General features: G+C 49.0%; 1 protein-coding gene across 4 annotated transcripts; it reads right to left on the bottom strand.

The window, feature by feature from the left end:
• Positions 1–34: 34 nt before the first annotated feature.
• Positions 35–26,577, bottom strand: NRBP1 (nuclear receptor binding protein 1). Of its 4 annotated transcripts, none has more exons than XM_048938087.1 (18): positions 26,417–26,577; positions 26,070–26,294; positions 17,003–17,125; positions 16,332–16,433; positions 16,150–16,239; positions 15,621–15,661; positions 14,126–14,220; positions 4,349–4,432; positions 4,031–4,089; positions 3,321–3,419; positions 3,113–3,245; positions 2,873–2,975; positions 2,350–2,400; positions 2,076–2,211; positions 1,938–1,991; positions 1,372–1,435; positions 1,230–1,285; positions 35–1,063 (listed from the first exon to the last, which is right to left on the bottom strand). In XM_048938087.1, the coding sequence occupies exons 2-18, from the start codon at positions 26,277–26,279 to the stop codon at positions 965–967; spliced, it is 1,599 nt and encodes a 532-aa protein (XP_048794044.1). In that variant the 5' UTR covers positions 26,280–26,294; positions 26,417–26,577; the 3' UTR covers positions 35–964. The 4 variants fall into 4 exon arrangements, with proteins under 4 accessions (XP_048794044.1, XP_048794045.1, XP_048794046.1 ...); XM_048938088.1 differs by having other exon boundaries at positions 26,426–26,577; XM_048938089.1 differs by having other exon boundaries at positions 26,437–26,577.
• Between the last annotated feature and the right edge of the window lie 496 nt (positions 26,578–27,073).

Below are 27,073 nucleotides of genomic sequence, written 5' to 3'. Positions count from 1 at the left end.
CTCCTCCCAGGCCCGGAAAGAGGCAGCACTCGGGTATTTACAAAACAGTTTATTAAAAATAGGAAATGATAGAAATGAGATGCGGGAGCAGCGCCGCGTTCAGCCCCAAAGACGCATGCAGGGCTGTGGGCTCAGCCCCTCCGAGCACCCTCAGATAGAAAGGAGATGCAGAGGGAGCTGAGCGCTGGAGCACCCGGCGGCCCAGCAGAGCCCAGGACAACAACAGCACGGGGCTCCAGGCTGCCTGCCAGAGGCCCGGAGCACACAGGGGGCCCGCGGCAGCACGCAGCAGCAGGGCAGGAGGGCCAAGCTCGGCTCCAGGATGCTGCAGCAGGGGACACAGCCCAGGGGAGCACACGCTGCAGCCCTGCACCTGCAGCACAGGCCGACGTGCAGAGCTGCGGGGCTGTGCAAAACGAGTAAACAAAGTGCAGCCAAAGGGGAGCGGAGAGGCGAAGGGCCAGGCTGGTGCTGGATCCCTCTGCCCAGGGACGAGGCTCGTGACTGCTGCCACAGGCGGTTGCAGAGTTGGGGGGGGATACAGAGGGGGAACAGGGCCTAAGGGCTCCCCTCTGCTTACCTTTAAATTAAAAAAAAAAAAAACAACAAAAAAAAGAAAACGAAAAAACCATTTCTGTGCTGTGCAAAAAGACACTTTGTACAATCCAAACAGAACAAATTCCATGCACATGAACGGGGCTACAGAACACCCCGAGCCAGGACCTGGCTCCCCAGCACCACCTGGCAAAATCCCAACAAAAACAGGGCTGGAAATAATACTGATGCGCAAAGTCCCCTTTAATAGGCGGGCAGGGAGGATTGTTGCTGGGCCCAGCCACAGCACATGCAGGATGAGCTTCCAAGCACTGCAGCTGGGGGCTTGCTGATGCCCTACGGTGATGGACAGACACAGAAGGGGTCACAGGCAACAAAGCTGCACCGGCCGCCCTGGAGCCAAGGGATGCTACGATGACACCGTCACTGCCGTCAGAGCTCCGTTCCGGGTGTAGTAGAACTTGCTGAATGCCTCTTCAAGTAAACAGGTAAGTCTGCTCTGGTCAGCCTGGGGGAACAAGTCAGAGTGAGGGGTGGTGCGAAGCCAAAAGCTTGCTTAAAACCTGCCCGAGTGCATGGCAAGAACACGTGCTACTTCTACCTTCCCAGGCAGACAAGGACAATAAAGCCTGAGAAAGGAATGCAGAGCTACGTCCCTGCTTGAGGCTGCTCACCTCACTGATGAATCCAAGCTGGACCAATTCAGCTGCCAGTTCTTGGATATTATCATCTGCAACACAGGGAAGCGTGTAAATCCCACAGCCAGACTGCACTGCTGACTCCAGTGCATGAGAATACAGGAGGAGAGGCACTTACTGGGCTGCAGGTCACAACTCAAGTGTCGATTCAACTTGTCTTCCAGTTTCAGCAGCAGTGTTAACTGCAGGGTAGAGAAGCTCTCGTGAGCATGTGCAATTTGACAGGCTGCCACAGTACAGGCAGCAGCCAACACAGCTAGGAATGTTCCCCCAGATCCCCACTGGGATAGGAATCACCCTCTCCCTGCCCTTGCAGAGTTCCACTGGAGTCTAAGAGGAAAAAACACACCCAATTCTATTACTCCCAACCCTTGCCAGCAGCACAACCACGTGGAAGGAATGCTCTAAGGCTGTATCTGGAGGATAAGCCATAAATGCTAGTTAAGCAGCAGGCCATCTATAGGCACGGGCTGTAGATGTCACTGTTCATCACAGGACGACGTGACCTTTAAGGGACCCTTCCAACCCAAGTTGGGCCTCAATCTGGCTTTGTGCCCCAAGAACTGCAGCTCTGGCAGCAGCACATCACACCAGACCCCAGCAGCACCTCAGCACAGTGATGCCACGTGCTCAGCACCCCCTCCACACACACACAGAACACTCAGCCAGAAGGTGGGACCGTACGTGGTGCTTCACTCCCTCCTCTACTGACTCAATGTTGCACTGCATCAGCACCACCTGAAAGAGAAGCACAGACACCCCGTGAGCCACTGCTGCTCACAGCACAGCTGCACAGGGAGCAGTGGAGGTGCCACGTCTCACCTTGCGGGTTTCCACCTCTGCCGGCTCTGGAGTTGGGGTTTTTACTGATGGTGGAGCAATGGGAGACTTCACCACCACCTGCTGGGGCTGCTGAGGTCGTGGCATCCCAAAAGCTGTGAGTGGGTAGATACCATTCCTACAAAGAATCCGGATCTGAGGTTATGCCTCTCCTGAAAAGTCACTCCAGTCTCACACGCAGTTAAAGAGGTACTTAAAAACAAACACACACTATTCCAAAAATCCAACCAACACACCAAGAAATGATCTCTGTTACCTTACGTCCTCCAGGAACTTGTCCAGCTCCAGTGCTGGAGACTGTGAGAATCTGGAGGGAAAGAAGTATTGCAGTCAGAAGCCATTAACAGAACCACATTACCATCCACTCAAGTCTGTTTGGATGCAGTTTCAAATCTCTGTATCTCAGATTGCAGCCACATAAGCAGGCAGGATAAGTACAGTCAAAGTGAGATGTACTCCACTCTTCCCATAGCAGCTCCCAGAAGCTAACAGCAAGGCTACAATTTAACAGTGGCAGAAGCAGGCAGCACTTCCCTTTAGAGAGCTGTCCAGTGCAAATAACTGTTTGGAAATTGCTTCCCCAGATTGTTCTGGCCAGATTTTACTACAAATTGCTCCAGCAAGTGTGCCCATTTCCCTCCCATCAGCTTGGGAGGAAGGCAGATCTGAGCTGTGTGGAGTCTGTCTGTGCAAGTTCTTCTCCCACTGGGCAGACAGCAGCAAGAAATCCTCCAGCATCATGCACTGCCCACCCCTCTGAGCACACCAAGGGTACTCACATCATTTTGACTCCTTCCCTGTCCGCATGGTTGATCTCTGCCAACACCGCGCTCATGTCGAGGTTTTTGGTCATTTCTTCTAAAGCATTTTCAGGAATCATATCTATTAAAAAACAGAAAGTTAAGACTTGAACAACCGCATTTCTCTTCCATGCTAAGAAGAAAAAAGCCTAGAGAGTCGCAGCGGTAACTCAGCAAAGCTTTACGTAACAGCGCGGCACCCTGGCACTCCGTACTCACGCTGATGGCCAACGATGCAGTGAGCAGCAAGCAGCTTTAATGATGGCACCTCAAACAATGCCTGGTGAAAAAGGAGCTCCCGGGCTGTAGGACGTTTGCCTGGGTCCTGTTCTAGACACTTCTGAATGAACTCCTACGAGACAAAGACAGAATGAGGCCACGCACAAGGCCCGCAGGTCCATGTGGGCGCTGACCCCTCTGCACTCACCCTCTGCAAGGGGTCCTCCAGCAGCTGGATGGCACTGTTAATGGCCTCCTGGGGCACGTAAGATGACTCTCCATTACCCTGTATTTCCAGCACTGCCATCTGCAAGCACAAAGCAGCACGTTGGACTTCACTAAGAAGTGATTAAGATCACTGCTGGCAAGCATGAGATCATACCAACCAAGCTGATTGGTGTTACTTAAGGTGACGGTTTGTGGAGGCAGAGAGAATAACTGTTCCATTATGATAGCTTGGTTCCAGCACCTTGACAGATTGCCAAGAAGTCCTTAAAACTATGCCAGCACCTCCTCAGACAGTTAGCCTCTCTATTTTGAATTTCATGGTCCATTGGCCTGTAGTTCTGCTTGACAATTCCCATCCTCTAATGAAGCAGTGAATGGATTGCTGCCAGAACCTGGCAGTGCCCTCCTGGCTGCATGAATAGCTCTGTTTTACAAGCAGAAAAGCAAACACACATAATGCCATCCACAACTCACTCCAGCCAACACATCCACAAGTTTCCAATAGGGAAAGGGCAGCAGAAGATTCCAGAGGATGTCTGAAGATTCAGCAAGGCAAAGTGCCTTTGTCTCAGAGAACAAAAAGCTCCTGTTACCAAACTAACACACCCATAACCACAGCGACTCCAAACAGCCACGTCCTTCCCTTGAATTTATTCTCCTTGTCCCATAATCAGAGTATTCCCAACTCACCTCCAGGGCACACATCCCAAAGGAATAAATATCCACAGCAGTGGTAACATTGGCAACTTCTGTAACACAGAAACAACACCGCTGTCAGTCTCTTCCTGCACCCAGCAGCAGGACAACCTCTGTATCGAGCTGTGACAACCTGCAGCCTTCTCTCCCTCCTGTGCTATCAGAAGGCAAAAGGAGTCGGAACAATTAAACTGGCAAATAACACAGAAACTGATAATGGGACATTGCTTATAAGACTGCAGCTGAAAACAAGGTGCACAACAGCCTGGGAGCCTCAGTGAGGCAGGTCAAGCAGAGAATGGCACAGCATACCTCCATATTCCGGAGCAAAGAAGTGCAGGTTCTTCTGCTCCTCCCGACACGTCTTCACGTGGTTGTTTATCGTGTCTGGTGCCACTAGAAGAAAGTAACGAATGCTTAGGAGGCAGGGCATCTCAGCCCATCCCCAGATGTGTCCTAAGGAATGCCCTGTTGAAATGCAAGCCCTGAAAGGACCTCACTTAAATCAGATTTGTTGTAAGCAACCCAGCTGTAACAAACACCCTACCAGCAGCCAGGATCACTGCAGTTACAGTCACTACTTCAGGGCACCAGGAAAAGAACAGGTCTACGAGGCAGCTTTTCCTAGCTGACCCTTCCACACATCAGCAGGACACCAGAGCCAAGGTTCCTCAAGAGGAAAGTCATGCAGAGCTGCTGAATGAGACCAGACCATCCTGACAGCACAGGACTCCAGCAGCCAGCCCCTGCACGGCCCCAGAGGTGAAGGAGGGGATGGAGTAACTCCCAGCAACAAGAAAGAGGAGCAGAACACAAGAATGGACCCTCATTTTTGCTTGCAGTTTTTTTTGCTTACTCTGCTTTACAGATACCAACAGGTTTCAGCTTCACAGGATTAAGAAAAATGAGTTAAAATCCTTGGTCTTCCTTTTAAAACCTGCTCTGCATTTTCCCAACAACACTGCTCTAGATGAGCAGGGCCACACAGCCCAGACCCTCTTTAACTCCCAAATGATGAGCTCTGGGCTTCTGTATTTTACACTACTGACCCACCTGCCCCTGCAATTGGCCCAGTCACAGAACGAACCACAGAATCATAGAATGGCCTGTGTTGCAAAGGCCCACAATGCTCATCCAGTTCCAACCCCCTGCTGTGTGCAGGTCACCAACCAGCAGACCAGGCTGCCCAGAGCCACATCCAGCCTGGCCTTGAATGCCTGCAGGGATGGGGCATCCACAGCCTCCTTGGGCAAAATCCTCTAACTGCAGTCAGAAATGTGATGTGGCTGCAGAGACACAGCCAGCAGAGTGCTGTGAAAACTTGGAGTGAAGGATAAAAGTTTTCCACCAAGTCAGGCTGGCAGCGCCAGGGAGATTCTGGGATTCCCCCGAGGCTCAGGCTGTAACCAAGTCAGAGCACCTCAGTGACCCCTACTATGCTCTGTATACAAGAGCTCTTATTTTGTCTGTTTTCATACAACCCTACTGCAAGGAAGCTGTTTTAGGGGCGTTGGACTTGACCCCAGAAATCCCCTCCAACCCTTATAATTCTGTGACAGTGTTGAAGGAATTCAGTGCATAGAATCACTCAGGTCATCTCAAGTCAACACCAGTCCATCAGCCAGACCCACTGAGTCCTAATACACAACCTGAACCTTCCCTGGCACAACCTGAGGCCACTTCATGTCCTAGCTCTTGTCAACTGAGAAAAGGAGACCTACACCTCCTTGTTGCAACCTTCTTTCAGGTCATCACTGAGCACAGTGAGGTCTCCCCTCAGCCTCCCTTTCTCCAAACTGAACAACCCCACTTTCACCAAGCAGAGAGGCCATCAAGCACTGAACCTATGTCCTCAGACAAGAAATCTGGTGTGTTATTAACCCAGGGAACACCTCCCTGCCAAAAGTGGAGCAGAATCAGCCACGTACAAAGCATTTTTCTAAACAATCCTCAGATTAGCTTCATTTTCTTGTTTCTGTTGCCTGGGTGGAAAGGGACAGTCATCCACCCAGCCATCCCATCCCTCGTTCCTAGGCAATAGATAAGAGGGAGGAAGAGGCAGGGATCAATCACCAAAAAAGGCATTAACAACAGAAAACTTAACCAGTGATGTAATGTGATGTAATGCAGGCACTCTCACGTGAGAAAAGCAAGTTTCAGTGGAGCTCAACCTGTCCCAATAATCACAGAATCACTCAGGTTGGAAGAGACCTTCAAGATCCTCAGGCCCAACCATCCACAGAACACTCCAAGCCACCACTAAAGCACGTCCTTCAGCCCCACAGTACAGGAGGCATTCCCAGGAACTGTGATTCCATAGGTCAGTAGAGTAAAGTTTGGGGGGAAAAAGGTGGAGGCTGTCTGTTAATACAGCTTGTGACAGTACTGCAGAAGCTGGGGCAGCAAGCTCTGGGTTTCAGTCTAGTCATTACTGCATGACCATCAGCTTGGTATATAAGCAACTGAGCACAGATGAGAATGCTTGAGAAGGGCTTCAGCTGTATAAAACACTCATAGGCTAGAAGATATGAGTACAGACTGTAAGACACCTCTGATACAAGCTCTTAGAACGATTTCCACATCATTTCTACTGCCATCCACTGCCATATAAAGTGATGACTTCATTATGTCAAGAATCAGATGCATGATGGCTAGGGAAAAATCACAATAAGGAAGCCAAACAATGAAAGTCAGATCACAACAACAAGTGTGCCTTTCTCAGTCACAAAGAAGGGGAAGGCGGTGAAGAACAGACTGTAAGACAGTGCCACACACAACTAATCAGTGTGGCAGGGAATCAGTGAAGCAGAAAATTGATTTTAGAGAAGGATTCAGCCAAATATGGTGCCCATGAAGAGCAGGTGATAAGAAGAGACATCAAGTGCAGTAGAAAGCAGAACGAGCAACTTGTTTTTTGGCAAGCTGAGATCAATCTGACAAGAAAAATGGAATACTATGCATTACTGCAGGGACACACAGAGCTTGCTAGACCTGTCAGATCCTCAAGGATAAGCTACTGTGAACACCTCTTCACAGGCAGCTCATCAGAAAGCCAGGCATAAGGAGTGCCAGCCAACAACTCACTTGGTGGTATTGCTGCCCAGCTGTCACCAATGTCAAGCTGCAGCAGATGCCCAGTCTCACAGTGACCTGCCTTTTTAAGCACTACATGCTGCAGAAGACATTTTCTTCTGGCCACAAATACAGCTCACACCCACTTGTCCTGCATTCACCCCTTCCTTCTTGCACCCAGGGAAGAATCTGCTCAGCTGCCCTTCCTTTCCCTTTCAAAAATACAGGGGTTGGAGGAGGAACTGAGCCACCCAGATGTCAGCTGCATACATCTAAGTACCCTCTGAAACAGGAATGTTATCCCACTATTGCAGCAAAGTGCTCGAGTACACAGCACTCCAGACTGCAGCAGGCTGAGGAAGCAAAAGAAAACAAGATGATACCCAGAAGGACCAACTATTAACCTTTCAGACAAGGCACAGGCTTGCTAAGCAACCCAGTGTCAGAGGATACAACCTTACCTTCATCACACTGCATCACAGGGACTCAAAATCTTCAGGTGAACTTGAGAGCATCTGTTTGCAACTATAAGGGATGGTGACAGGGCCAGGATGGGAATCAGAATGTGTTACATTCTCCTTCACTGCTGCAAAAAGCTATCAGGCTACAGAAAACTGCACTTTGCCTTTCACTTCAGTGGTACACTAAGATGACAAATGTGTTCTTATTAGGGAGGACACAAACCAGAGCAGATGGGAATGATGGCACCCCTCACCTGCTGGTGGCAGTCCTCTTCATGCAGCCCAGGATACCACTGGCCTTCCTTACTGCAAGAGTGTCAGTGCATGGATGCTGGAAGTTCATCCAGCTCTGGAGTACAAAGCATTCACTGAACTGCCTGTCTGACTACAGCCAGTCAATGGAGGTAGAAAGTGAAAGCTGGCAGAATAGAAAACGCAGAACAGTAGGCACAGAACTGATAAGGAAGGTCTGAAAGATGAATACGTGACCGACAGCTGCCTGCATGCAGGCTCTGAAGCAGGTGCTTAAAAGCTGATTAGCATTTCATCTGAAGAAGTGTATGGACTTTCCTAAAATACTTATTTTCCACGTGCTTTCAAAGGGCTCCAAAAAGAAGCTGTGTGCAACTGCTGCACCCACACTAAGATGGGTCGACAAAGACCTGACTGACTGGAAAATACAAAAGCCTATTTGACAGGCCTTCCACTTCCACCACTGCTGACTGATGGTTGATACGCTCCCAAACCATTCAGCAGAAACAAGTTCTAACAACCCTGATGGCAAAAATAATACTTACTTTGAATTTAAGTACAGATATCTATTTAATGGGGTTATACATTTCAGCACTCAAATCTTCCTCCAGTCTCTGCAACCCAACACCCTCCTCACACGCCCAGGTTTCTCCAAGAATCAGAGCTCTCTCTGGGGAAACCAACAGGGAACCTCATGTCACAACCAGGGGCTCGTTTGGGTGGCAGATCTCCGGCCACCAGGAGCCAGGCATCTCAGTGAAACATTTGTCTTAAAAACAAAACAGCTAAAGAGTTAGAACTACAAGCAAGCAATTGGATATCCAAGCACAAAGCAAAGGCCAGCCCAGGTCGGGCGCTCAGCCAAGTCTAGCAGAGCAGTAGCAGGAAACAGCCTAATGTTGGTGGCAAGTTCAGCCAGGAGAGCTCAGAAGAATGCATCCCATTGGCTTGACATGCAGGAGCCAGCATGCACTAGGGTCCATGGACTAGCAACTAAGAAGGAGGAGAGGAAGAGAACTAACAACCAGGAGACTTCACAAAGGGCAGTGCTCCCTCTCTGTAAGGCTCAGGGTGAGAGGAACTGTTTCCATCCCAGCACAAAGCACGTGGTCTCAAAGTAGGAGACACCTAAGCCAAACTGCTGTACACGTCAGCCTTATAGCAAGGGAACACTGTAAATAAAGTATAATGTGTGTAGTACAGATATATATATACGTATATACACACATATATAAATATATATATACACACACAAGTCATGTACGTTACATATAGAGTGGCAGTCACATCACAGGAGTGGAGAAGTTTGCTCACCATTAGCAAATATCCTATGAAAGACTGTTGGTAACAGAGCAGCCCGTGAGCGGGGAGTAAAACAAGATAGAAGTCAATGAGTTGATGAAACAGCAAGCACTTCACATTGATACAGACAGCTAGGTCAGTCATTGCAAAACACAGACAGCTTCTGTCAAGTAGGAAATCGCAGCTAAGGTAACGTTGGAAGTTCTGTTGTTTCTGTGGGTGCTCTCTGCCCCTGTTCACCTCTTCCTGGCTCTTACGCTCCCAAGGATAAGAGATACGGCTCGGCACCATTAACACGAGCAAAAAGCAGCATCAGACATCCTGCCCAAACACACACCTGTTCCCTGGCACTCAATGCTTTTGACCTGTTGCAGTGAAACACCCTGCAGCGTGCTCCTTTCACAGGCCCAGTGGCTGGGCTAGCAAGGTTTGCACAGATGCAGTACGGTCCTTCACGTGGATCCCATGGGAGAGTGCAGAGAAAGCAATGCATCTCACAAGGAATATTTTCATCTGACCACAACTCAGGAAGAAATCAAAAAGCGAATGGCCAGGGTAGGAAGGGACCTCAAGGATCACGAAGCTCCAACCCCCTGCCACACGCAGGGCCACCAACCTCCACATTTCATAGCAGCCCAGGCTGCCCAGGGCCCCATCCAACCTGGCCTTGAACACCTCCAGGGATGGACGGGGCATCCACAGCCTCTCTGGGCAGCTGTTCCAGCACCTCACCACTCTCTCTGTAAAGAACTTCCCCCTGACATCCAACCTCAATCTTCCCTCCCTCAACTTCAAACCATTTCCCCTTGTCCTGCTGTTATCTACCCTTTCAAAGAGTTGATTCCCCTCCTGTTTGTAGGCTCCCTTTAGGTACTGCCAGGCTGCACCCCGCAGCCTTCTTTTCTCCATGCTGAACAAGCCCAGCTCCCTCAGCCTGTCTTTGTAGGGGAGGTGCTCCAGTCCCCTGATCATCTTTGTGGCTCTCTTCTGGACCCTCTCCAACAGCTCCCTGCCTTTCTTGTATTGGGAGCCACAGAAAGCATTCCTATCCCCAGCACACCAGCGACAAGGTCTTCCCCATCCCCACCACAAGCTCTTAAAGACACTCTGCTCACCTGAGGCTTTCTCCTTAGCTCTACTAACCTTGCACTTCAGGCTATGAGAATAAGTGGTCTGTAAACAAATGGCTCATTGATGGCTTTGCATTGAGCAGTTCAAGGCATCTTCTCTCTTTCCAACTCTTTATTCCCCAGATGACTCCCAGCACATAAAGATTTCAGCCCTATTTCCAAAACTCAATGTGCCTTTACTCCTGAAATCAATCTTTTTTTCCTCCTTACACGGCACAGGTGGCAAATCCAGAACTACAGCATCCTAACAGTAACACGTGCTTCTGCAATCTGATGTAGCAGCAGGAAGTGACAGAAGGGCTGCTGCAGCACCTGAACAAGTGCTACAGGAGCAAGTACCACGCATTTGTAAGGCAACAACTTGCTGCCACCACTCTTCTAGTACTCCTTCACCTCGCAGATGGATGAGCACTCTGTGGGATTCACCTAGCAGCTGCCTTGCCCCTGATTTCTGCCCACAACCAGCGATGTTTTCTCTTGCTAAAAGCACAGGGAAGGAGAGCTTTCAGAAGCACAGCCTTCAATGGTGCTGGGGACAGAGACAGCACTAAAGAGTAGATCATAGGGCACTGAATCACTGTTTCCTTTAACTCCACAAGGATTACTGCCCCACTTCTTCTGAGTACACACAGAACTCTTCAGATATCAGCCAGCTCTGAGAAGTAATTACACAAAGTGAAAAAGATGGGCTTAATGTTGTCAGTGATCCCACAGCAACACTCTCTAAGGTCTGAACATGGAAACAGCCTGCCTGGCTACTGCACAGCCAGCAGGGACAGGGAGTCACAAGCATCTGACAACAAGAGTTCTGACTTCTGAAGCTTGGTGTGCAGCACAGGAATGGGAATACATTCTGCAACACTGCCAGCTTCAACTCCAGCCTATGCTGGAACCATAGTTGTAACACTTGGAAGATTGTCTTCTGATCACAAGACCACGTGTGCTCACTTCATTTATTTTTTCCTCAAGTTTAAGAAAGGATCAAACCTCCTACATAATTCACTTCACTGCTGACCACAGAATGAATAGAGCAGTCCACAGCTGTGCAGTTACACCAGATGGGGCTGGGACAGAGCTGATTTTCTTCAGAGTAACTCACACAGTTCTGTGCCTGGGATTTCAGGCCATACACACCAATGTTTTGGCTATTAGTGAAAAGCACTAACATAGAGACAAGGCATTCTCCTCTCTCTCCTGCTACCCCATCATCAAGTGGCTGGAATACCTCAGAAGCTGAGGTGGCTACAGTGAGAACAGCTGATCCCAACTGACCAAAGGGATATTTCATGCCATATGACATCATGCTGAGCAACAAGAGCTGAGACAAGGAAGGTGAGCACAGGAGACACTCAGAGCTATGGCAGTTGTCTTCCCAAACAGCTGTTACGTGCAACAAAGCCCTGCTTTCCTGCAAGTGGCTGAGCATCTGCCTGCTGGTAAATAACAAATCACAGAATCATTTGAGTTGGAAGGGACCTTCAAAGGCCACCTGATCCAAGTCCCCTGCACTGACAAGGGACACCTAACAGCTCCACCAGGTGCTCAGAGCACATCCAGCCTGACCTCAGGTGTCTGCAGGGCCATCCACCACCTCTGTGAAGCATGTGTTGGGAGTAGGTGCATTCAGGCTGCATTAACATTCCCAAAATCTTGCTAATCTACCTCAGCAGATCCATATACATAATGCCACAAGTTCACCATGCCTGTACTACAACAGGCACCTACTTATGGTCCTGATTCAAGAAAGCTCATTCCATTTAGTCTCACCATAAGCACAGATTCATGCCCTGGTTATGGTAATGCTTCAGTCATATCCATATCCTAGGCATGGAAAGACTTTACTGCATCTTAGAGCACTGTTGTCTTCAAGAACAATTTGTTTTCAGACTTCATGTGCACACTCAGGAGGACCTGGTTACTATTTCCACAATAATCCATCTGTGAACTGTTTACACCTCCTGAAACTTAGAGGGACATTTTTTTTGCCTGCTCTGTTTAGATGCACTACAAACTGATGGCAATCTATATGTTAGTCTTGCTTTTTATACCAAGTGTTCACAGCAGGCTGTTTGCTCACACTTTGCTATGCAACCTAGTCTCAGGGACTTGCTTTAACAGGGAGGGTTGGACTAGATGACCTCCAGTGGTCCCTTCTAAGCCTTATGATTCTGTGCCAGTGCTTCATGACCCTTACTAAAGAAAATGTTTTTCTTCTACCCAGTCTACTACTAGTCCAGTAGTGATTGAATTCCTTGTTTTTGCTTCCTGAGGAGTAGCAAGGAGTCCTGCTGAGGATACAGCTGCTACAGCACACAGGTTGACAACCCCTGCTCCTTGAAAGAGGCCCATTCATCCCATTGCCTCTGTTCCTTCCACCATGAACCAAAGCTGAGAAATGGAGAGAGCAGGCAGCTGTGTGTGACCCACACTGAAGAACCACCTTTCTAGACAGCCTCTGAGTGGCACTGCTGACAGAGTGCTCCTGAGAATGCCATGCTTGGTGATCTGCAGAACTTCCCTCTGCTAAAACCTCAGCTCCAGACACCAATTTAGTGAGGTTTGCTTTTACGAACAAAGCGTTGGCTACGAGTCAGAAAGATTCCAGCTGTATATTTCCAAACTCAAGCAGAAAGAGAAGGATCTCCTATATGCTCCTTGAGTAGAACCTACAATAGGCTTCCCATAGGTGGCCTGAATCTAATGCCAGAGAGCCAGCTGTCTGCCAGCAATCAGATACATGTGCAACTCTTGGAAACTCCTCCTACCTGGACAACTTCAGAAAAAGATAAAGTGAACCCCATGATGAGATCAGTCTGCATGAAGAGCAAGATGTTAAACAGTTTACAGTCAGATAGCTGAGGGTTCTTTCTGTCCTGGCTCACCCTCCCTGGGTACATGCACATGTCAGAGAACAGAGACCCCAGTTCTGTAACAGAGATTATGTAAGAGCTCTCTGATGGAAAGAAAAAGTTACAGAGGTCTGCAGTTTATGAAGAGAGAGTACTTTTAGTTGACAGGTAAAGCACAACATTCTTTCCTGTACGTTGCCTGCATCAAACCAAGGATTCACACAGACAAAAGCCTAAAGGAGAGCAAGTGCCCACTGCTCGGGGTCAAGAGCACTCACAGCAGCCAGACAGCAGATTGCTGTCAGTTGGAAAGGTATGTCAAGGTGCCAGAGAATGCATCTGAACTGCAAGCGTTTTTGGAGACACAATAGGAACAAATGGAAAAAATAAAAGAAAAATGAGTAAGCAAGGATGCACTGCACTGCTAGCAAAACCACATTTTAGGTCTGAAAGAAAGCACTTTGGCACAAGCCTGAACAGGACACATCTTTGCCACACAGGCACAATGCAAGCGAGCATCCTGAAGTCCAAGCTAAAGCAAATGACGTTGGGTGAGGATGCCAAGACTAGCAGCTTGCTGGAGTCAGTGCCTATAGCTTTGATACACTGGTTGGTACAAGAAGCTCTCAGTGGACACAGCTCTCCAAACAGCACTCAAAGCTTCCCAACACAAACTCCATGTGTGTTAACCAGGAGAAAAAAAAAATTGCCAAGCTGATGAATCCAAGAATAATGCACATAGAAAACTTGAAAGCTGCAACATCTTTTCTGAGATTGGTCCCTTGAGATCAAAAACTGAGGTGGGGCAGACATGGGAAACTGTACTCAATGTCAGCCCTTCCTGTGCCCAAAGGTGGTCCAGCCAAGGGTGAATCTGACTGCCAGTCCCTGGCCCAAACGATGCAGAGGTGAGGGAAATGTACACACATGCCTATCGTGCCAGGTGGACCTGAAAGGGTTAGATGCCCTGTTCTGATTGAGCAGTTTGCCTCATAGGCATGGGGTGCCTCCAAAAAGCCTTACCTGAGCCAATTTTGATCAATCCATTGTGCTGAATGAAGATGGTGTCGCAGGTCAGGTTGCCATGGATGATTGGAGGGTCACAGGAGTGGAGGTAGCTGGATATTCAGAAAGAACAGTGGTCAGGAAGCAATCCCAGATTGAGGCAAGAATCCCTCCCCTCATCCTTTCCCTGGACAGCATCAGAAGAGAACAGGAATGCACAGGGTACGTGCCAAGGACAGCAGGGAGCTACAGTTCTGTGATGGACATCAGTATTTAGGCTAGGATAGAACGACCACCTCCAAAACTGGGGGCAGAGGGGAAGAAAGGAAGCTGCTTCTAACCAGTTCTTAGAAAATCCAGGATACCAGATCTGCATTATCCACCTGATTACTGCTAGGTGAGTGCTAAAAGGGTGAAGATTTTATACCAAAAGATCAAAGTTTTATTCTGCCCTTCTTCACAGGGCATCCCAAAAGTGCCTGGTGCTGTACAAACACAATCAGTCATGTTTTCCACCACGTACAGAGAGAACTTTTCAGTGCTGGGGCTCCAGGTACAGTTAAGGATATTTCATATCCTCATATTTCACTCTGCACAATTAAAGACTGTCAGCTCCCAAACTTTTATTAAAATGCCAGATATTCCTCAGCAGCTACACTTGGCTACATGGAAACAGAATTTCCTCCATGGAGGGGGAGTCTTGCTCTGAATTCAGGTTTATCATTGTTTTCCAAGGCTGTTTTTAGCCACACACCAAATCTGGCTCACACAGGGAAGACTCCTGAAGACAAAACAAATCCTCTCCATGTTTTATTCAACCAGATTGCATCAGGATGGCTGCAGATCTGCACCACCGAGCTGTGTACAGATTCATATGTGCTCCTAACAGTATGACACCACAATAATTATGAATACATTGCATGGCTGTAGGACTGCAGGCTGCCAAGTTGAAGAAAATTTTTCACAGTTCATTCACATAGAATTTAATGCCTTTAAGAGTTCTTTGCAACATCTTCTTGACAGTGGTTTGGGCCCAGGTTATGAAGCTGGACACTTGGAAAAGCTCCCTGATGCCTGGCTTGCACACTCACCACCATATCAGTCACAACTGTTGGGATCCAAAACTCACTCTGCACCTTTAGCATAGAAGCTTTAGTACTGGTCTAACTGACCAAGCTGGATGGGGGCCTAGGCACCCTGATCTAGTGGTGGGAACCCTGCCTACAGCAGGATTTGGAACTGGCTTTAAGGGCCTTTCCAGCCTAAGCCATTCTATGGACTGCACACACTCTGGGATGTCTCTGATCCTCCTCTGTTGTAGGAAGTGCAGCTGACCCTCTGCAGAGTCAACTGGGATAAGAATCAGGGTGGGTGACCAAAAATGCTCTCCTGGCTCCATTCAGTGAAGTTTGCTTGCATTTAACAGCACGTATACTTAAAGCTTTTACTATCCTAGCACAAGAAATGCTACAGTTAAACAGAGGCTAGACCTCGAGATCAGCAACTCACATACCTGAGGGCAGAAAGGATCTGGGTACACCATCGCTTCCAGGCCTACAGACAGGAGCAAGAAGGACAGAAGTCATCCAGAGAACAAGAACTAATCCATACTTCTGTGATTCAGAGTCCATTCACATGGAAGATTAATACCCCCCCTCCATTCAGTGATTCCTAACCAATGAAGGTGTGTAGGAAGTAAAAACTGTCTCAGTACTCTCACACTCTGTTTAGTTTCTACATGTCTACATGCCTTCCCTCCCAGCTCCTCTTCTGCACAGACCACCTCCCTCTTTCCTGCATGCACAGGTGGAAATGGGACAAGCTGTCACACCATTCATACAAAGCTGCAGAAGTGCAAGGAAACAAAGCAGCATAGAAATGACATCCCAGAATACCTGCAATTAAACTAGCTTACAATAACAACAAAGAATATCAGCCACGTGTTATCACCAGGTTTCTTTCTCATTAGGAACCTTTGCTGAAAGGCCTTTTGGAAACTGAAGGCACTAAGTGAAAATATACATAGAGAAAAAAACAGTTACCTTTTCATTCATAGTTTTGTGGTTCTTCTTTGTCTTCTTCAGAAACTGTTTCAAGCTCCCTGAAGACATATATTCAGTGATGAAGATTACCTGTGGGGCAGTATAAGATATTATCTTCTGCTTCACTAGTTGCCTACAGAATATACAGCAAGAAAACCCAACAGGTTGCTTGTTTTACTTACTCTGGCTTTATTCTCCTTCACATCAGCCCAGTATTTGTGAAACTTTACAATGTTCAGATGTTCCAACTGAATTAAGTTGTCAAACACTGCTTTAACTTTCTCCTGTGACATAAAGACAAAGCCATGTTACACCAGTGACCAGGTTGGCCCACACCTTACTTTATTCTTGGGTTTGGGACCTCAGAAATGAGGCAATACACTTCAAGCTTCTATACTAAGAACAAACAGCACCTGAGTTCATCTTACACTGCCTGGTTTGATCACCAAGACTAAGCCAGCAGTTCTCAGTTACATTTTCTGCAGTGGTCAGACTTAAGCTGAATGTGCTACGTTTAAACAGCACAGCATCCAAACTGGAGGAGTTACTGATCCAGCCAACAACCCACATGAACCAATGCCCAAAGCTCCACCCTGATGGAAAGCACGTCACCCTGATGCAACACATGTTAACTGTACAGGTGATGGAGCACTTGAATGGGCTGCCAAGAGAGGCAGCTGACTGCTCCTCCTCAGAGATCTTCAGAAACCACACAGACAGGGTCCTGGGCGACCTGTTGTAGGTATCCCTGCCTGAGCAGTGGGGTGCAGCCACGCGACCTCCAGAGACTTCTTCCAACCTTAACTGCTCTGTGATCCCGTGGTGTTTCCCATCCCATTTTGGGTCAACGTACCTCCTGTAGTTTAAAGTTCTTCCGTTCAGAAAACTGAACCTCATTCCAAACAACTTCCACACCTTCCTCTGTATCCATAGCCAGGTAGGCACTATCGATGCCCGGCACGTTGCGCTGATTCACCTGAACGGGAAGGAGGGAGAAAGATACGAGTTAGCAGGCTAGATCATCGTTTCACATCCTTCATTTGAAGTATCATGAACTTTGTGAATTAATTCTTATTTCAATTAAAAATTCACCAGCAGCTGGCTTACCTAACTTCCAGCTGATCTGACTCCCCTTGAGGTAAGTCAATACACAGATCTGGTTTGTTTCCAGACTCAGTAGGGATCCTACCATCAAACATGTGCTGGAAACTTCTCACAATAGACAAAGGCTTCCTCACAAACCCATTCCTCCTGGCAGCCACTTATACATGATCCAATTTCCAATTTGCTTTCAACCAGTGAGCTGCTCCATCAGCTGACCTTGAGCTCCTAATACAACGCATGATCAGAAGGACTAACACCAACACCCTGTGCACACAACAGCTGTGAGCAGAGAAAGGAGCCCATGTAAGTATTAAGCCTGCTTTTGTGCAAGCTTTTTAAGTTGATGGTGTAATTCAACAACTTTAACAGCCAATCAATATAGGTTGGCTTCTCTGGAGATGTTCCAAGGGAATCAGAAGAGGCCTGATGACGTTCAACATCCCCAAACTGCAGATGACACCCAGGAGCAATAAATGCCCACAAGAACAGTACAGCTGGAACAATACAGACTGCTCAGTGAACTGAGTCATAAATTGTGATGCAATGGCACGGTGTAGATAGGAATAAAGAATACAGTTCATAATTACATAGAGACAAACCAAGCTACAGGAAGTAACTGCTGAAAACAAGGACAAGAGAAGCAGCTTAGCATGAATGATCCCATTCCTCTCCTACCTCTCACTAACTGCATAACTGAGCAGTGAAAAGTCTGCCATTATATTCAGATAAATACAATATTTGTTGTATTTATTGTAAGAAAGTGATTTTCTCTGCACAAACACACTGATGCTGACATTAAAATACTGCATCAGGCCTGTTATGTTCCACTGTCAAATAAAACTTGGGGTCTTGTGTGACATGGGTTAGTGGGCATGGTGGTGATGGATTCACAATTGGACTTGGAGGTCTTCTCCAACTTTAGTGATGAAAGATTGAAGACTGTAAGGATAAAACATTTATCCATTCAATATTTAGCAGGAGAAAACTCTCAGGCATGACAGTAAGAACACACATTACAATCAGTGTACCAAAGATGACTGCCCAAAGGCTTTTACTTCAGGCAGCAGAAGGAAGAGCCCGGTCAAGACAAAGCTAGTATTGCAGCAACAAAGTACTGCCATGACTGCAACACCAAATGCCCATGCATCCCTCAGTATTCTCTTATTTTGTTATATTCACTGCCTACACAGAACTTCTGACTGCTGGATTCATTACTGCAGCCCTCCAGTATTGACAGCTACTCAAAATCTGCCTCAATAACACAGGCAGAGGAACTCGATGCAACTTCTGGGCACTTTATCTAAAGCAAAGTATTTCTATGACTCATAGGCAACATCTTAGGGCATCACCTATGACTCACGACACCAAACCCACATGACATCACTGAGGGTAATTCTCAGTGCAAACTTACCCAGTTAGAAGCATCGAGGCAGTTAAGAACGTTGTAGACAGATGTGGCTGTAGGAATATAAAGCTCAGCTTACCTACAAACTTAGTAGTTTGCAGCAAGCAAGCAAGCAGAAATAGAAAGGGCAAATCCAAGATGGTGTCTTCCAATTGCTCTGAAGGGTAAGGAGTGCATGGGCATTAACACTGGATGAAGGGGATGGAAGTTCTCCACCTGCAAGATCTGTCAAATAACTGGGAAATACTTTAATTTGTTCCATTTTCAGCAGTCATTTGATGACCCACATCAAAGACAAGTGATATCTTGCGGACTATGCTGGTGAAACAAGAAGACTGCCTCAAACACAACACCCTGTGCTCTTAACACACTATTTGGAAGGGTTAAATGAACTCTCACTGAACAGCTCAGTGACCCAGAGCCTGGGTTCCCCTCACCCTACAGGTAGGAAGGGTGAAAAACAGCAGAATTGTTACCATTGTTACAATTGTTACCATTGTTAAAATGGTTTTAAGAGAGCAAACCCCAACCTGCTCAGGGAATGAGCTGGCAGGGTGCCCTGTGAATCTGCCTCTGAGGGCTGAGATGTCCACAAGAGCTGGTTACTTCTTCAGAATCACCTTCTAAAAGCACAGGGGCAGGCAACCCCACTGCATCCTGAGTCAAGCATGAGACCAGCTTAGCTGAAAAGGGAAAGGAAGAAGCATTAAGTGTCTCTTTTGCTTCAGTCTTTGATATTAATTATAAGCCCTGGGTTGTCCAGTCCTGCGACAAGTTGGAGGACTGCAATGTGGGGAGCAAGAACTTTCCAATCATTGACACCAAATTGTAAGGAACCAGTTGTATCAGTTGAGCATTTTTATACAAGCCCATTTGTCCTGAAAGTATTCATCTGAGTGCTGAGGGAGGCAGCAGGTGGCACAGCAGCACTCCCCTCAGTGATCTATCAAAGGTCTTGGGAGGATCAGACTGGGAACTAGCCAACAATACCCCAATTTACAAGGGCAGGAGAGAACATCTTGGCAATTACAGACCTGTTAGTTTAACTTCAGTACTAGGGAAAATTTGTGGAGATGAACCTGAGCTCCACTGAATGGCACGTAAAGGATGGTGCAATCAGTGTGGATTCACAAGAAGAAACTCCTGTCTCACAAATCCTCCCATGGTAAGACCACCTGCTCAAGGGACAAAGGGAAAATGATGGGTGTAGTTCCCCTTGATTTCAGCAAGGCTTTTGATCACTGTCCCAGAGGTATTAGTTTGCACAAACCATCTGACTGTGAGATGAACAGGAACACTTGGTGAAGAACTGGCTGAACAGTAGGGTTAAAGGGTGGAGATGGCAGCCCTGGGGCTCAATCTGGGCAGTTCTGCTCAGTATTTTTATTAAAGTTCTGTACCAACACCTTTCCGGATATTCAAGTCTGCAGCAGAATTCAGAACTGTAACCATTCATTTCAAATTTGGAGAGTATAAACTTCAAGCTCTTCAAAATAGAAACTACATCAATGATCAGAGCCACCACAACAGAGGGAAGAACCCAAACAACCTCATCAACGGTGAGTGCAACACTGAACCCAAGGCCCTGCACGGACAGAAAGGTGAGCAATGAAGTCATCACCCATCAGCAAATCCACCTAAGCAGTCCAGTGGGAGTAGCAGTATTACCCAAACCAAGTGGAGACACTGCGTGAAGGAACACAAGACTCAGAATGTCAGGGATGGGCAATTTGGGCATGGAAGAGGAAAATTGGGGTGCAGTACTTATGAGATGTTTGAGGGAAGCCAAAAGGGTGGAAAGAGGGGATGAAACTGTGCATGTCCTGTGCCTGATTATCACTAAACTCTTTAACTTCTATTTTCTGTGCAGGCATGCTCCCTATTCACCCTGTAGCACAAATATTTGAACAGAGTAACGCTCTGGTGCTGCCAATAAGCTACATGGAATGCGTTTTATTTTTTTACAATTGCTCTTTCAAGAATGCAAAGCAAACCCTACACCTTAGTCATGGACAGCTGGAGTGTAACTAGCACTCCTAACCACCCAGGAAAGCTGGGAAAACAGCAGACAGCTGCTCTGGTTGTGCCTGCTCCCCCACTGAGGCAGCATAAAGGCTGAGAGGTGCTGCTGGCTGATGAGGCACTCAGAAAGCTGCCAGCTGTCAGTTACAGTCAATAAGCAGGAACACAATGGCCCTGTAGAGGACAGGCCCCAGACAAAGACTCAGTTCCCTCTACTTTCTGCTGTGCCCCTGTTCTCATTCAAACATATCTCACTCCTTCCAGGACATCCTTAAATGAGCCAATAAAAGTGCTGAAGGGCTGCACAATGTGTACATTTCCAGTGGTCAAGTAAAACCACAAGAACTACAGCATGGCATTTGTTGTTTCTTTTTTTCCCCATCAGCTGGAAAAAGGATCCACAGCCAAAACCAATCAAAAAGCTGGCAGCCCCCCTCATCCCAACTTGAAGATCTCTACTACCCTTCCTCTCTCCAATAGCAAAGGCAAAGCTCAGAGCACCTGAAATGCCACCTTTCTGAGCATGGCGCCTCACTTTCCAATATCAAGAAACTCAGTACAGTGGGCACAGCAGTGATGAGCAGATGGTCGGACTGGATGACCCTACAGGCCTTTTCCAGCCTCAACAATACTATGACAGTAAAGACTCCGTTGTTGCCCATATTAACTTTCAATGAAGAGGAGCAAGAATCAAACATTAATCTCATGGCTACGCACAGGAACAACCTATGCTGCCTGAAATGTTGGTTCTCAAGTTTTACAGGTCATCTGAGAGCCACATGGAATTTCTTCAACCCATCTCATCTGCACACTGCATAAAGGAAGCCATGAAAGACTGCTCTGTTCAACCAGCTTACCTGACTGCAGAAAATACTACAAATAGGAAAGCAAGAATCCAGCAACACAGCAACCGCTGCATGCACAGACACTTATAAACAGGAGATCTCCCTCAGGGGTAAGGCAGAAAAGAAGTTGTGGATCTCAGAAGCCTCTCCCCTAACACGCACTTACCAAGCTCAACACTAACACCGTGCTGAAAATGCCAACAAACAGACAAGCTGAAGAATATTCTGCTGCAGCAGAGCACAAGTCTTCCTATGGCTGTATCTGTGATACTTCTTGCTTGTTCTGTGTAGCTCTTGGGGCAGTACTGAGTTGAAGCTCTAACATTTCAGGTTTAACACCTACCAGCAGCAGTAGTCTAAAAATGTACCTTATGTACATTCCTACTGTCCTATAAGAAGCTTCTGATCCAGGAGGCATAGTTTAAACAGCAGATAATTCTGAAGATATTTGGACAACCTCAAAAAGAAGATTATTTATGTGAGTGACAGAAAAACACAGAGTAACATGGGGGCAGAAGAAAAAAAAAGGGGTTGTTTGGCTTTTTTTTTTGTCAGTAAGATAAAAGGAATCAAGAAAAACACAAACTTGGAGAAGCCGTCAGCCTCTGTTGCTCCCTCCTACAACTCCACTAACCATTCCATCCCTGGTGGTGCCCAAGGTCAGGCTGGATGGGATCCTGGGCAGCCTAAGATGGAGGGAGCACCCAGCCCACAGCAGGAGTTGGAAATGGATGATCAAAAAGGTCCCTTCCAGCCCAAGCCATTCTATGATTGTATGCAGTTCTGAGCTCCACAACATAAAAACCTTCTTAAGGGTGGGTAGTGACAAGGAATAATGGTTTTTAACTGAGACAGTGGAGGTTTAGGTTGGATATTAGGAGGAAGTTTTTCACCCAGAGGGTGGTGAGGCACTGGCACAGGTTGCCCAAGGAGGCTGTGGATGCCCCATCCCTGCAGGCATTCAAGGCCAGGCTGGATGTGGCTCTGGGCAGCCTGGGCTGCTGGTTGGTGACCCTGCACACAGCAGGGGGTTGGAACTGGATGAGCACTGTGGGCCTTTTCAATCCAGGCCATTCTATGACTCCATGACCCTCAGTGTGCCCACAGGAGGGCACAGAGCTGGCAGCAGGGCTGGGAGCTGTCTGAAGCAAAGGAGGCCCAGAGACTGCTACGCTGCTGTCTGCAGGAGGAGAAGTGCAGAAGGTACTTAACAGCAAAACCACACCATTCTCCATTAAGTGCTCCCTGAGGAAGATGAGCCTTCTCCATCCACTTATAACAGCACCTCTAGGATGACATGGTGGGGTGCGAAAGCCTCATCTGGAAAGTTTTCGCCGAGCTTTGGTGGGAATAGCACTAAGTGTGGAAGAGAAGATCCCTTTCTCTAGAACGAACCGCCCCCCATCAGCACAGCCTCGTTTGCTCACCCCGGACACAAACCCGGCACTGCCATGTGATTTCACCATTGTCATAAAACAAAGACACGATGAATAGCGGGAGATCCGGGAAAGCTTCCAGCAGAGAACAGGCCGTATTCTAACAGCTTCTGCCTGACCGCTCGAACACAAGGCCCGGCTCCGCCGGGACCGCACAGCCCCCACCGCGGGCCGCGGGGATATGGAGCAAGGCCAACCGGAAGCAGCCGGGCAAGGGGCGGGACCGCACGCCACCAATGGGAATGCCGAACGGCTCCAAACGGAAGCTGCTGCGAAAGGGGGCGGGGTCTCACGCTGCCAATGGGAGCTTCCGTAGGTGATGTAATGCTCCTACTCCAAGATGCATTGGCTGGAGGAGCTGTCACTCCGGGGCCGCTCCCGGCTGAGAAGGCCGCGGCCCGCTGGGAGGGGCTCCTTCCACGCGCGAGGGACTGGAAGAGCTCAGAGCTTTAGTGAAGGGAGGGAGAAACGGCTCCGAGGAAATGGGAAAAACGTCGTAGGAAAACAAGCAGAGACATCCCTGAAGGCCTTTTGGTCCGCCCATGCCCATGTGGCACTTCGAGGCAGCTCCTGAGGCACACACAGCACAGCAGAGCATGGCAATGGGCAACTGCCCGTGTCCCCAGGCCTGCCACAGAATGACAGAGTGGCCAGGGTTGGAAGGGACCTCAAGGATCATGAAGCTCCAACCCCCTGTCACACGCAGGGCCACCAACCTCCTGATTTCATAGCAGCCCAGGCTGCCCAGGGCCCCATCCAACCTGGCCTTGAACACCTCCAGGGATGGATGGGGCATCCACAGCCTCTCTGGGCAGCTGTTCCAGCACCTCACCACTCTCTCTGTAAAGAACTTCCCCTGACATCCAACTTCAATCTCCCCTCCCACAACTTCAAACCATTTCCCCTTGTCCTGCTGTTATCTACCCTTGCAAAGAGTCGATTCTCCTCATGTTTGTAGGCTCCCTTTAGGTACTGCCAGGCTGCAATGAGGTCACCCCACAGCCTTCTTTTCTCCAGGCTGAACAAGCTCCCTCAGCCTGTCTTTATACTGGAGGTACCCATGTGCTGTTAACAAATAAACGTGGTTACAATGCTCTAAATCCATGCTTCAAGCTGGGAAGTGAAGAGCTGAAGACCTGGGAGCCGACATGTTGCACCCAGGCCATACGGGCCACCTTCTGCACGTATCGTCACATCACTCTGCTCCTGGCAGCATCCAGAGAGCACATTGCTGGGATCACGAACCAGCATTGCATCACGGTGGGAGGGGAGGCTGCAGCATTCCTTCCCTGTGGAGTAACCCTGCTGCCCAGGGGCAGTGAGTAAGAGCTGTCTGCATGGGCACACAGACCGGAATAACCAGAGCTGGCTGCTCTGTCCCACTGACAGCCCTCACAGGGATGCTGCTGCAGCACAGCGCTGCACCTGGGCACGCTGGGATGTTCAGAAAGTAAAGGTGTTGTTCTGGAATTTCACACTACATGTTGACCCAAGCAGAGATTGGAGGTGTCATGGAAGCTTAGATCTAATTAAGCCACATCTGACATACAATTGCAGCTTGTATCAGACACACAAATGCTCAGCATCTCTGCAAGAGAACAGTACCACCTCAACAATGAGGGGCTGAGGGTCAGAGGCCTCATTTTTACCCCAAATCAACCAACAATTCCTTTTGTGGCCTCCAACAATCATTCTGTTGTTACTTTGATATCTGTCAAGTTGAAATGAAGCTCAGATATCCAGTAAACAGAGGGGATCTGCAATCAGACCAACCGGTCACCCTCATTTCCAAGCACGAGGCGTTCATGCCCATGGCAGGGGTTGGAATGGGGTGGTCTTTAAGGTCCCTTCCAACCAAGACCATTCTGGGATTCTGTGATTCATTCATTCCCAAGCCTCTCTGGCGCACTGAGTCAGCACTGACCATGGGGGGGTTGGGGGGGTTGAAACAGTACTTCTAACAATAGTTTCAGGTTGTCATAAGGAATGTATTCCAAAGAACAGAATTAGAGTCTTACATAGAAGCCTCGCCTTACAGGTGCACAACTGAACGCACTCTTAATACACGCTGGAATACATTAATGAATACAGGACAGCCTTCAAATAAATAAAGGAAAGGAGGTGCAGGGCATCCTTGACCTTATTTCGACCTCCAAATTTACATCAGAACAAGGGACTCTTTCACCACCACGGGTTTGCATTGCTCTATGAATGTATCTGTTAAGGCAGACATCTCTGTGCCTGTTTTGAGTTGGCTGAGTAAGGCAACATCAGCACCTGTCTTGCAGCACTAAAGGTAAGATTTCCTCAACCACACAGCTTGCCCAACCACAGCAGGTTTCACTAAGAGAACACAAAGCAGAAACCAATTTCTGGAGGTAGGCTCCCGAGATAGTAAGGAGAACCCAGAGAGAAATAGGAAGAGCTCTGAAAGATCTTTAGTTCTTCAATTTAGATCTTAAGTTCTTAACATGAGAGTGGTGAGGTGCTGGAACAGCTGCCCAGAGAGGCTGTAGATGCCCCATCCCTGAAGGTGTTCAAAACCAGGTTTGAAGGGGCCCAGGGCAGCCTGGTCTGGTATTAAATTTAGGGGGTTGGAGCTTTATGATCCTTGAGGTCACTTCCAACCCTGGCCATTTTGTGATCTAATCTACTCATGCCATCGTAGAGGATGGTCCCAATACATGCACTGAGAAACGAATGCAAATCAGACAAGCCCAGAAGTCTGCAAGAACCAGCCCTAATTGAAGGCTTCAAAGCAAACCCAAACGTGTAGCTGATGAGTCTGCACAACCGGGCAGCTCCACAGCAGGTCCCACTCCATTCACCAGGCGCTGTGCAACCGGTGCACTTTGTTATTCCCCGAGCAAAAGAGCTGGGAAACAAGACGGGCGAACAAACGCTAGGAAGAGCCCTTCCTCAACGCAGCGGCCTCGATACCAACCGTTCGGAAGGGCCTCCAACACTGCAGGCGGACCTCAGGCCGCCGCACAGCCCAGAAAGGCCGCTCCCGACCCCCGGCCCCGAAGGGACGGCTGCGGGAAGGGCAGCGCCCGGCGCCCGGCGCCCGCCCCACCGCAACGCAGAGGCCCGGACGCCGACACTGACCTCCTCACGCCGCTTCTGCCAGCGGCCGCACGGGGACTCCTCGAGGATCTCAGACTCGTCCTCGCTCTCTTCCTCCTCCTCCTCCTCCTCCGGGGGCGCCGCGGAAGTCACGGGCGCGGACACCGAGGTCATCCCCGGCCCCGACGAGGCAGAGTCCGGCTTGGGGTCGGAGCCGCCGCTCGGCGCCTGTTTGGCCTCGCCCTCCGACATGCTGCGTCGCACCACCTGCGGGCGGGACGCGGCGTCAGGCGGCCCTCGCTCGGAGCGGGCCGGAGCGGCAGGCCCAGGGGGCCGGAGCGGGCCGCGCCCGCCGAGCTCCGTCGACTAAAGCCGCGCCCCAAACCTACGGAAGGTACCCGATCCTCACTGGGCGCAGCCCGAACTGGAGAACGCCGCTAACGATGAGCGCGGGCTGCGCTTACCGGGCTCGCCCGGCACCTCCCGTCCCCCAAACGCAGAGCCGCTCCGCCGACGGCCGCCGCCAACCGCCGTGCTGCGTAACGCGCCGTCAGGGGCGGGGCCGCTTTCTCGCCACCCAATCAGAACACAGATACTAACCTTCGCCCTGTGCGGATTGGTCGGTGGGCGGGGCTCGAGGTACGAGGCGCGATAGAGGGCGCCCGCGCACCTGTGAGGCAAGATGGGGCGGGAGTGGGGATCTCAGCCACCAATGGGAGCAGCGGAGCGGGCTGCCGGCATCCGCTGATTGGTCGGCGGCGGGGGCCGGCGGTATATAGGGCGGATAGTAGCCCCATGCTGAGGGCGTATTGCGTTGTATTGGTTTGTTTTTCTGCCGAGAGTGTTCTCGAGTAGGTTCCAGGCGCTCCATGTGATGCTTCGCCCCCTGCACCAAGCCCAGGCGCTCCCCATAAACACTACAGTGCCATCGGTTCTGAGTTCCAAGTTCTTCCTTCCCCGCGCGCGTACAAATGAGGCAGCGCCTCAGAGGGGCTGCTGCAGCCGAACAGCGTTATGGGGGCAGCCCCAGAGCTGCTCCTGATCGC

Source organism: Lagopus muta, chromosome 2 (assembly GCF_023343835.1).
Source record: "Lagopus muta isolate bLagMut1 chromosome 2, bLagMut1 primary, whole genome shotgun sequence".
Classification (NCBI taxonomy): domain Eukaryota; kingdom Metazoa; phylum Chordata; class Aves; order Galliformes; family Phasianidae; genus Lagopus; species Lagopus muta.
The sequence above is the reverse complement of the archived record's forward strand: the minus strand, read 5'-3'. Positions and strand labels throughout refer to the sequence as shown.

Bases quoted from the DNA above. Each gene is read 5' to 3' on its own strand.
- NRBP1 (XM_048938087.1), bottom strand. From the start codon at position 26,279: ATGTCGGAGGGCGAGGCCAAACAGGCGCCGAGCGGCGGCTCCGACCCC. The intron at 3,420-4,030 runs GTGAGTTGGGAA...TTGTGCTTGCAG, and splicing joins TTGGGATGTGTGCCCTGGAG to ATGGCAGTGCTGGAAATACA. The intron at 3,246-3,320 runs GTGAGTGCAGAG...TTTGTCTCGTAG, and splicing joins TGGAGGACCCCTTGCAGAGG to GAGTTCATTCAGAAGTGTCT.